Genomic DNA, 12081 nt, shown 5'->3' with positions numbered 1-12081 from the left:
GACAAAATATTCCCAAAACCCAGATAACAACCTTAACAAAACTGTTGTGCCTTCTGTTTATCTTTGATTTTAGACTTGGCAATTGTTTAAAGAAAAATAATTTTTTAATATCTAGATTTGTTGTATTAGGTTCAGAGTATGTGGGGAATTGCAGACACCCTCTTTTATCATCTTGTATGTCTTCTGTTAACATGTCTGTTATACCTTATTCTAAAATTGAGTCTCAAACTAGAATCCCTTTGAAGACAGATGCTTCTCTAGAGGTTCTTTGACCTAAATGGTTCAGCATTTGTAGTAAGTTTTATTCTGGTGTCTAATCAGATGCCTATTCATAGCCCGTAAGAAGGAATGTGACTTTAAATGGACTTTGCTCATGTGCTCCTGTCCACATTATTTTTTCTTTAAGTCATAGCCATATGGTAAGTTTTCTGTTTTGTTATGGTTCTCTTTAATTGATGGGCATGCAGTGGGTGTTTATTGGAAATGGTCAATGATTATTAAAATATTTCTGGAAGAAAAATATTTTTAAAAGTATGTATTGCTGGTTTCATTTTGATAGGCTCCCCCCGCCTTACTGCAAGTAAATTAGTATACATATATTGAATAAAACCTTTTAAGCTAAACCTCTGAACTAAATACAGTATTCATGATTAAAGAAGTATGCACATTATTATAACTATAAATTCTAGATTTCTTGGTAATCTAGAATGAAGATAAAATCTGCATCTTCTTTTATTAATGTAATGTAGGTTACAACTGACTTTTTGTAGCAATTAAATCTGTGTGGCCGAACCTACATGAGATATTCGTTATTATACCTTTTTTACTTTAGATCCTATAAACAGAAAATAATATTTTTAAAATTATTTTTAGGATTAACAAAAACATTCATTTTCTATTCATCAGATTGTACCACTATGTATTTTAAAGTTCTTTATGTATCTAAATATCTGCTTAAATCATCAATGAGCCACACTATAATCTTAAGTTCAACTGAAATTTTTTTCTGTACATTTTCATAATGTTTTAGATTTCTTTAATCTTCACATTTAAATAACTTTTTTCTCTTATTTGTGACTATTAAAACAAATTTTTGATTAATATAACTTTAGTTTCATTGTTTATTTTTACAAATATTGTGCCTGAGTCAGTCCTCTTAAAAATAAATCATGTAAGCGGCAGAGTGACCCCAATTTACCAGATGTTTTTGGAGTGTCTATTAAAATTTTTAGTAAAATTGTAAAGTGCAAAGGAGTCATTTTGCTTTGTTATTCTCCCTCTCTCCCTCTCTCTTTCTTCTTTTCTTTTCCTTTCCTTTCCTTTCCGTTCCTTTTCCTTTTCCTTTCCTTCCTTTCCTTGAGTGCAGTGACAAGATCATAGTTCAAATTCCTGGGCTTAAGCAGTCCTCTCAAGCCTCCCAAGTAGTTGGGACTACAGGCATGCACCCCCACAACAGGCTAATTTTATGATCTTTTGTAAGCAACAGGATCTCGCTATTTGCCCTGGCTGATCTTCAGCTCCTGTCCTCAAACTATTCTCCTGCCTCAACCTCCCAAAGTGTTGGGATTACATTGATGAGCCACTGCACCCAGCAAAGAAAAAAAAAGGAGTCTTAAATAAAGATGATAAACAACAAAATTATTTTGTTTTTAAGTTTTTACTTCTTGCCAGTGTTCCACCCTGAAACATTGCATCCTTTTTTTTTTTTTTTTTTTTTTTTTTTGAGACAGAGTCTCGCTCTGTCACCCAGGCTGGAGTGCTGTGGCCGGATCTCAGCTCACTGCAAGCTCCGCCTCCCGGGTTCACGCCATTCTCCTGCCTCAGCCTCCCGGGTAGCTGGGACTACAGGCGCCGCCACCTCGCCCGGCTAGTTTTTTGTATTTTTTAGTAGAGACGGGGTTTCATCGTGTTAGCCAGGATGGTCTCGATCTCCCGACCTTGTGATCCACCCATCTCGGCCTCCCAAAGTGCTGGGACTACAGGCTTGAGCCACCGCGCCCGGCCAAAAACATTGCATCCTTCATCCCATTGACCCTAAAAAGTGCTTCTGAAACTCCTGTTACTTCTGGAAAGTGGACATGGTTTTCTGCTGCTGTTAGCCTTGCCAGAATGAATTTTACTTAATCTCTGCTCCTTTGAGTTTTGACGTTCTAAAGTCCACAATAGGTATATCTGATTAGTAGCTCCAAGGCAGGCTGGGAAAGTGATATTTTTCGTGTGTATCCGGCCTCTATCTCTCCCTATAGGAACTTAGGCTCATTATTTTCAAGCATACCTGACATTTTCCACTTCATATCTTATAGCCATCTCAAAGGATATCTATTGATTATTTTTCTCCCCTATTTATTTATTCTGTAGTCCTCACTATCCCAGCCAATTGCATCACTAACTCCATCACTCTAGGTCCACATTTTGATTCTCCATTTCTCTTATTCTTTATATGTACTGCATCAGCAGGTGCTGTTTGCTTTACCTCTGATACACTTCCTGAATCTTTTCAGTTTCACTGTTAAAGGTTTTTTGCCTTGTCTGTTGCAACCTGAAAACAGTTTTCCTGCTTTCATGCTTTCCCTTTTTGCTCCATTCTCTATTCCTTGCTAAGTTTTTTTATGGGGGTGGTGGTGTTGAGAGGGTCCTATGGAGGCCCACTCAGAAGTGTTTATGAGGACCTTATTCAGACAGAACTGACTCATAAATCATTTCTAAATTTGGTTGCCTACTGAAGCAGTGGAGGCTTTGTTGAGTGGCCAAATCCTGTAAGAACATTTATCTCCTGACTCTATTAATATCTTTATCTCGGCCGGGCGCGGTGGCTCAAGCCTGTAATCCCAGCACTTTGGGAGGCCGAGACGGGCGGATCACGAGGTCAGGAGATCGAGACCATCCTGGCTAACACGGTGAAACTCCGTCTCTACTAAAAAATACAAAAAACTAGCCGGGCGAGGTGGCGGGCGCCTGTAGTCCCAGCTACTCGGGAGGCTGAGGCAGGAGAATGGCGTAAACCCTGGAGGCGGAGCTTGCAGTGAGCTGAGATCCGGCCACTGCACTCCAGCCCAGGCCACAGAGCAAGACTCCATCTCAAAAAAAAAAAAAAAAAAAAAAAAAAAAAAAAAAAAAAAAAAAAAAATCTTTATCTCCTTCAGGTGTTTTTTGAAATGTAAGTCAGATTGTGTCATTCCCCTGTTTAAACCTTCCATGGAGTACTGTCCAATAGAACTTTGAGTGAAGAGAGAAATGTTCTGTATCTTTACTATTAAATATCTTAGCTTGGACCAGACATATGTTACTGTTGAGCCCTTGAAACATGGCTGGTGAAACTGGAGAACCGAATTTTCAAATTTAAATAGTCCCATTTGGTTAATGGTATACAGGACAGCAAACTCCATTTGCATTCCTTCCTTCTTAAAAAGGAATCCAAAGTTATTATCAAGGCTGTATATGATTTGGCTCTTGTTTATCTCGGTAGCTTCATCTTATACCATTCCCTCCTTTGGGTCATCAGCCACATTGGCTTTTTTTTTTTTTCTTTTGTTTTTTTGAGATGGAGTCTGGCTCTGTTATCCAAGCTGGAGTGTAGTGGTGTGATCTCAGCTCACTGCAACTTCCTCCTCCTGAGTTCAAGTGATTGTCATGCCAGGATTACAGGCATGCGCCACCACACCCAGCTAATTTTTGTATTTTTAGTAGAGACAGTGTTTCGCCACATTGACCAGGCTGGTCTCGAACTCCTGACCTCAGGTGATCTGCCCACCTCGGCCTCCCAAAATGCTGAGATTATAGGCATGAGCCGCCGTGCCTGGTCCATGTTAGCCTTCTTTTTGTTTTCTGAAAACACCAAGCCCTTTCTCAATTTGGGTCCTTTGCACTGATGCTCTCTACTTGGGACTGCTCTTCTCTTAATTTTTATCCTGGGTGGCTTTTTACATCTTTCAGACCATAAGCCAAATAGCACTTCCTAAGACAGGCCACTGTTGGTCAGCCTACCTAAAGTGACTCGTAGTCTCTTAAATTCCTTACACTATTTGTGCTGTATTATAATTAATCACCCTTCCCATTCGATGAGGTGCAGCTGAAAACAAAAAAGAAAACCATCATATTTATGTATTTGCTAATTTTTAGTCTTCCCCGAAGAATATAAGCCTTATGAGTGTGTGGGTCTTGCTTCTGTAGGTTGTGGCATGTAGTACCTATTTGTTATGAATAAATAAACACTTGCTTTATTCTCGACCTTAGTAGACACAGAAGTTGGTTACTTTTTTGGATGGAAGAGAGTTATAGTTACATAAGTCTGCATGTAATTGAGGAAAAAAGCAAATTTTTTTTTCTTTGAGATGGAATCGCACTCTGTCTCCCAGGCTGGAGTGTGGTGGTATGATCTCGGCTCACTGCAACCTCCGCCTACTGGGTTCAAGCGATTCTGCTGCCTCAGCCTCCTAAATAGCTGGGACTACAGGTGAGTGCCACCACGCCCAGCTAATTTTTGTATTTTTAATAGAGACGGGGTTTCAACATACTGGCCAGGCTGGTCTCGAACTCCTGACCTCGTGATCCACCCACCTCGGCCTCCCAGACTGCTGGGATTACAGGCGTGAGCCACTGCGCCTGGCCTGCAAACTGTTTTTAAAAGATGAAATGAGATAATACATAAACAGAAGGCAGGGTACCATCTAAATACAAAATATTATTATTTGATAGGCATTGTAGTGTAGTGGTGTAATAGGACATTTTCTTCCAGTGAGAATATTTAATTTATAAGAATTTACAGATATATGAAATTTTTATGTCATAGAAAATTAAAATAACATCTGTGGAAAACCAGGGGGTGAGGAAGGTGTTAATAAGGCAGAGTTATACTGTGGATTCAGCTCATTAAAAAAATTAATTTTAATATTTAAACAATTTAATAATCATTAATTTAATTACAATAAATTTGATTTTGGACTTAATGTCTTTGTATTTTATAATTTTTCAAAATGCAGCTTTACCTCACTCTTAGAAAATCTGGTGTGATATGAAAATGTGGATCCATAAAAGGATAAATTATTAAAGGACTCATCTTTCTCTAGCAGATTCATCCCTTATTTTAAAAATTATCCAATTTGTGGAAAATGTAGTTTATTTGTAATTTTTTAGTAATACATTTGTGGCGTTAAGCTGGTGTATGGTATTAGGGCTTGAAATAGTGCCTGCTGAGTTCCTAGAGAGTGCCTTAAGTGATTGCTTTCAAACTCAGTGCTGTGAATTTTCTTAGTAGTTTACTGTGAGAATATGATTTAATTTATTTAAATGGTATGTCAAAGCTGTTAATACATACTTTAATATTATTTACATGTGATTCTGTAACATACTTAGTAATATCTATTTCTTATACCCCTCCCTTTTTTGTTGTGTCTTTGTTTTTTAGGATCATCATGCCTAGGGTTCATAACATAAAGAAGTCTCTTACACCTCAGATTTCTTGTGTGACAAGTGAGTCTGATAAACTGCTGGACTTTTTGCCTGACAGACTAAGAGCAAAGCTGCTTCCATTCCAGAAAGATGGCATCATTTTTGCCCTCAAAAGAAATGGCAGGTAAAATTCTTCTTTTAAGACATGCTAAAAATATTAAATTCCTGGCAAGTGTATTAAAAACAAAGTTCTGTTCTAACTATTCTTTTCAAACAATCTTTTTTTTTAGTAGAATTGATTGTGACTAAGTTAGCTTTATCCATTTACTATGGTTGACTTATACTTCATGTTGAAATATGTTGAACCAATTGTGATTTCTTAAGAGAAAGTATGTTCAGTTATCTTAATTATTTCAGTTATCAGATATTCTCAGCAACTCATATATTGACAGTTTTCTAGAATGTATTGCTTTTACATGAAACTCATTCAACTTATTCCCATCGTTTTTTGGTTTTTTTGTCTCTTACCAGAAGGATTTTTTTTTTTTTAACAGACTCTGCCCTTTCACCCAGGCTGGAGTGTAGTGGCATGATCTTGGCTCACTGCAACCTCTGTCTCTTGGGTTTAAGTGATTCTGCCACATCAGCCTCCTGAATAGCTGGAACTATGGGGTGCACACCACCACACTCGGGTAATTTTTGTTTTTGTTTTTTTTTTTAGGGATGGGTTTTCACCATGTTGCCCAGGCTGGTCAAACTCCTGGGCTCAAGTGATCCTTCTGCCTTGCCTCCCAAAGTGCTGAGATTAGAGGCATAAGCCACTGCACCCATCCATTGTATTTTTATTCATTTTACTTTTCACCTTAGATTTAGCAACTTCTGGGTGTGTCTTATGAGTACCTTATAGTACTGTCTGTATTTCTTTACTTCTTTCAAACTTCATGATAGTTATATGATCTCTTCCATCAAATTGGGCCATTATATGGTTTTCTATATTTTTAAGGATAGCATTGTTTTAGTTCCACAGTCACATATATGATATACTTTCTCTTCAACATTTTATTATGAACAATTTAAAAAACATACAACGAAATTGAAAGAATGTTAGAGTAAATGCTTGGTAGAGGTAACACACGCAGTTTATTATTAACATTTTGCCATGCTTGGTCTATCACGTATTTATCTATTAATCCATCCCTCTATCCTTCTACCCCATCAGTCCATTTTATTATTTTCATTTATTTCAAAGTAAATTGCAGACATTATTATACTTTCTCATATATACTTAAGTAGATGTATGATTAACTAGAATTCATATTTGTTTATAGATTTTTTCTGTTGTGATTTAATTAATGAAATGTACAAACCTTGACAAATGCATATACTTTTATAACCTAAACCCATCATCCTAGAAAGTTACTTCATTCCCTTTCTCAGTCAGTCCCCACTCTCACATTGATCTGATGTTTTTTATTTTGCCTGTTTTTAGTGGTTTATATAAATGGAATCCAGTTGTATGTGCTGTTTATGAAAAACTTTTTAAAATTGTTGTAGTCTTATTGAGATTCATGTATTAGTAGTTTGTTTATATTGTACACATTTGTATTTATAACTGTTAGTTGACACTTAAGGTTATATACCAGGTGTTTTTCACCTTACACCTGCATCTTCTCAGTTTATCCACCCTAGACATCACTTCTGTAGATTTCCATTGCTTTTATGGAGTTAGAAAAGTTGTACTCTTCCATATTCACATTGTTAACCGTCCTCAAATTCCTGAAGATTCAGTCACAAATGACATTTTAAACTGCCATTTGACAGCCTTTAGCTCCTTTAGGTACTTCATATTTTGTGTGGTTGGGCTTCTCACTATGGCAGAGTAGAAAGAACATACGCTTTAAGTTTAGACTTGGTTTAAATCTGAGCCACTTACTATCTCTGTGATGCTGTGCATGCTTCTTTAACAATTCATACTTCAGATTCATTAACTATAAAATGGATTTTATAATCCTAATTACTGTGGTTACAAAAGAAGACTGAGTTCTTCATAATGGTGAAATAAAATGCCTTTTCCCTTTTCCGTAGCTAGACTTAGTAATTTCCAAACACTTGTCTCTGGACTGTTAACCAGTCCTAACAAAATATGGATACATGTAGCAAAATGAGAAAATAAAAACTGTGCTGTTCATAAAGCAAAATTCATTTATTTTAGAGAACCTTCATTTATTTTGAGCTTAAGTCTTCTTTTTTGGAGGCTTAGAATTGTCCTTTCTTTTCTGAAAACATGATGTTAGTTGCGGAAATTTTTTATTATATTATTTGGCAAAATGAAAACTTGGAAATGTTTCCCATCAAGTTTTTTGTTTACTTGACCATGAAATAATTTCAGGATTTAAAAATAATTTCAGGATATATTTTATCTTGAGTTCATTCTTCAGTAATATTTTCATTGGCAATATAGGTCTGCTTTAATAGTTATTTTTTTCTTAGCACTTAGAAGGTTGTATCCTCCTTTCTTCTGTCTTCCATAATTGTCATTGATAATATACCCTTGAGTCTCAAAATAGCACCTTACAGATGACTTATTTATTACAAAGGGAAAAATTACAAAATGGCCAAGCTTGGTATTGCTAATAGTGGGATAGCCACATGCTTAATGTGGTGCACAGAAGAGACATAACATTACCTTATGTGGTATTCTTACTGGAAACATTTGATCTGGGAATCATGGTGAAACTGTCCAACTAATCCAGAATGTAGAACATTTTTTCATGCCAACTGACCTGGACTCTTCAAAGGATTCAGTGTCATCAAAAATCAAAGGAAGTAGTGTATCAAGGAAAGTCTCTAAATTGAGAGAGACCTAATAACTATACCATCTAAAAGTAATGCACAAGCCTTGGTTAGATCCTGGATCAGTAAAAAGAAAAACTTTAGGGAACGCTTTTAAGATCACTGGGAAAATTTCATCGGGACTCTATTTAGATGATGTTATTGGATTAATGTTGATTATCTTAGATGAGGTAATGGTGTTGTCGTTGAATAGAAGAATGTTCTTGTTTCTAATAAATGCATGATAAAGAATTTTCAGACGAAGAATAGTGCTATTGTTAGTGCTATACTTTCTACATTTTCCCAAAAGGGAAGGACTTATGTTCACAAACATCTTGAGTGGATGAGCCAAAATGTTAACAGTGTGAATTTAGTGAGTAGTATATTCTGGTGGGTGTCTTCATTGGTGAGTGGTATCATCTGCGGGGTATGCTCATTGAATTATTCTCTTTTGCTTTTCTGTGAGTTTGAAATTTTTTAAAATAAAAAAAAAATCCATCCAATTTTTGTTCCTTTGTGCATCATCTGACTTGAAGATTTTCTCGTTTTTGGAGTTCTGCAGTTTCACTACACTTTATTCAGTATGGTTTTCTTTTTATTTATCTTGTTTAGGATTATTGTGCCTTTTAAATCTGGGATTTGTGTCTGTTGATTCTAGGAGATTCTCAGCTATTCCCTCTTCATATATTGCTTCTCCCCCATTTGTTTTGTCTGCTGCAATTCCAGTTAGATTTATACTTGACCTTTTCCCTTCATCCTATGCCTCTATTAATGTCTCTTATATATTCTCTGTTTATTACATTATGACTGTTTTCAAGTTCTTTTTTTTTTTTTTTTTTTTTGAGGCGGAGTCTTGCTCTGTCGCCCGGGCTAGAGTGCAGTGGCCAGATCTCAGCTCACTGCAAGCTCCGCCTCCCGGGTTTACGCCATTCTCCTGCCTCAGCCTCCGGAGTAGCTGGGACTACAGGCGCCCACCACGACTCCCGGCTAGTTTTTTTGTATTTTTAGTAGAGACGGGGTTTCACCGTGTTAGCCAGGATGGTCTCGATCTCCTGACCTCGTGATCCGCCCGTCTCGGCCTCCCAAAGTGCTGGGATTACAGGCTTGAGCCACCGCGCCCGGCCCAAGTTCTCTTATACAATTCATAACCAGCTGGTCTAATCTGCTGTTTAACCAACCTATTCAGTTTTTTTAAAGTACTTTTTTTTTTTTTTAACTGATACATAATTTACACGGACAAAGGTATACAGATTGTGAATGTATAGCTTGAAGAATTTTCACCGTGTAGCATCACCAAGATCGAGAAATAGAACATTGCCAGCATCACAGAAACCTCCCTCTTATCCCTTCCAATCATTACTACTTCCTTTCTCTCGAAAAGTAACCACTATCCTGACTTCTAACATTATTGATTGCTTTGCCTGTTCAACTATATTATCATAATTGTATATTCTTTTGTATCTTGTTTTTCTCAACATTATTGTGAGATCAATCTATGTTTTTGTATGTGGTTGTAGTTCGTTCATTCTCATTGCCATGTAAAATTCCATCTTGTGATTATACCATAATTTATTCATACCACTGTGGAGCATTTGGGTTATTTCTAGTTTGGGGCTCATAAAATAGTAATGATATGAATGTTCTTGTACAAATCTTTTGGTGAACGTATATACACACTTTGATGTGTATCTACCAAGAAGAATTGTTGGGTCATAGGGTGTGCATATATTCCATTTTAGTAGATAATGCCTATATTAGTTTGCTAGGACTATCATAAAAGCATACTGCAACTGGGTGGCTTAAACAACAGAAATTTATTTTCCCACAGTTTTGGAGGCTAGTAGTCCAAAATTAAGGTGTTGGCAGGGTTGGTTCCTCTTGAGAGCTGTGAAGGAATTGTCTTTTCCAGGGCTGTCTTCTTGACTTGTAGGCTACTGTTTTCTTCTTATTTCCATTCAAATTATCTTCCCTCTGTTTATGTGTCTAGGTCCAAATTTGCCTTTTTTATATGGACACTAGTCATATTCATTACATTGGTGATACCCTAATGACTTAAGTAATTATGTCTGCAGTGACCATATTTCCAAATAAGGTCACATTTTGAGGTACTGGGGGTTTGAACTTCAGCATATGAATTTTGGCGATATATAATTCAACCCATACCACTGCTAAACATTTTCCAATGTAATTTCACCAATTTTTTCTTGTATCAACAGTGTTTAAGAGTTCCATTTATATCTCATCCTCACCAACACTTCATTTTGCCTCTCTTTATTTTCATTTTAGATATTCTGGTAGGTATATAGTGATGTATAATTGAGGTTTTTATTTACATTTCTCTGATGATAAGTAAAATGTAATACCTTATCATATGCTTATTAGTAATTTGGACATCTTTTGTTAAGTGCCTGTTCATGTCTAATCTGTTTTTCTTCTGGATTGTCTATTTGCCTTTTTCTTATTGTTTTGTAGGAGTCCTTTTGTCAGATTTATATTCTGGATATGAGTCTTTTATCAGGTATATTTATTGCAAGTAAATTTTCTCAGGTTGTGTTTTGCCTTTTCCTTGTCTTAATGATGTCTTCTGATAAGCAGAGATTCTCAATTTTAATGTCATCTTACATAATCTTTATCCGTATTCGTTCTATGCCTGGCACTTCTTCTTTTTTTTTTTTTTTTTTAAAGACAGAGTCGCTGGGCGCAGTGGCTCAAGCCTGTAATCCCAGCACTTTGGGAGGCCGAGACGGGCGGATCACGAGGTCAGGAGATCGAGACCATCCTGGCTAATGCGGTGAAACCCCATCTCTACTAAAAAATACAAAAAACTAGCCGGGCGAGGTGGTGGGCACCTGTAGTCCCAGCTATTCGGGAGGCTGAGGCAGAAGAATGGCATAAAAACCCGGGAGGCGGAGCTTGCAGTGAGCTGAGATCCGGCCACTGCACTCCAGCCTGGGCGACAGAGCAAGACTCCATCTCAAAAAAAAAAAAAAAAAAAGACAGAGTCTAGCTGTGTCTCTTAGGCTGGAGTGCAGTGGCCCTATCTCTGCTCACTGCAACCTTCACCTCATGGGTTTAAGCAATTCTCCTGCCTCAGCCCCCCGAGTAGCTGGGACTACAGACGTCTGCCACCACACCCGGCTAAATTTTGTATTTTTAGTGGAGACGGGGTTTCACCATATTGGCCAGGCTGCTCTGGAACTCCTGATCTTGTGATCCGCCCGCTTCTGCCTTCCAAAGTGTTGGGATTACAAGCGTGAGCCACCGTGCCCGGTGTGGCTGTCACTTCTTTGATCAAATTTTAAAAATCTTTGTCTACTACAAAGTCATGAAGAGATTTCCTGTGTTTTCTTCTAAAAGCTTTATTGTTTTAATTTTTACATTAATTTGATTTACAATCTACTTTGAATTGTCTTGTGTATATGGTATGAAGTAGACATCAGGATTGATTACTTATTTATTTATTAATTTTTTGAGACAGAGTCTCGCTATCTCCCAGGCTGGAATACAGTGACGTGATCTCGGCTCACTGCAACCTCTGCCTCCCAGGTTCAGGCGATTCTCCTGCATCGGTCTCCCAAGTAGCTGGGACTACAGGTGCACACCGCCATGCCCAGCTAATTTTTGTATTTTTAGTAAAGACAAAGTTTTACCATGTTGGCCTGGCTCGTCCCGAACTCCTGACCTCCACTGATCTGCCCGCCTTGGCCTCCCAAAGTACTGGGATTACAAGTGTGAGCCACTGTGCTCGGCCTCACTTACTTATTTTTAAGTTTATTTTTACATATGAATGTCTACTTGATCTAGCACAATTTATTGAAAAGACTTTTTCCTACTGCATTGTAATGTTACTTTTGTCATAAA

At 37.3% G+C, this 12081-nt stretch overlaps 1 protein-coding gene across 1 annotated transcript in view; it reads left to right on the top strand.

Moving 5' to 3' along the window:
* Positions 1-12081, top strand: part of ZRANB3 (zinc finger RANBP2-type containing 3) — a 319153-nt gene that overhangs the window by 21558 nt on the left and 285514 nt on the right. The window contains exon 2 of the mRNA XM_023193763.1: positions 5405-5572. Coding sequence (XP_023049531.1) covers positions 5412-5572 — 161 coding nt within the window. The 5' untranslated portion in view covers positions 5405-5411. The remainder of the gene's footprint in view (positions 1-5404; positions 5573-12081) is intronic.

The sequence above is a fragment of the Piliocolobus tephrosceles genome, chromosome 11, assembly GCF_002776525.5.
Source record: "Piliocolobus tephrosceles isolate RC106 chromosome 11, ASM277652v3, whole genome shotgun sequence".
In the NCBI taxonomy this organism is placed as follows: domain Eukaryota; kingdom Metazoa; phylum Chordata; class Mammalia; order Primates; family Cercopithecidae; genus Piliocolobus; species Piliocolobus tephrosceles.
This window is presented reverse-complemented; position numbering and strand designations above follow the sequence as displayed.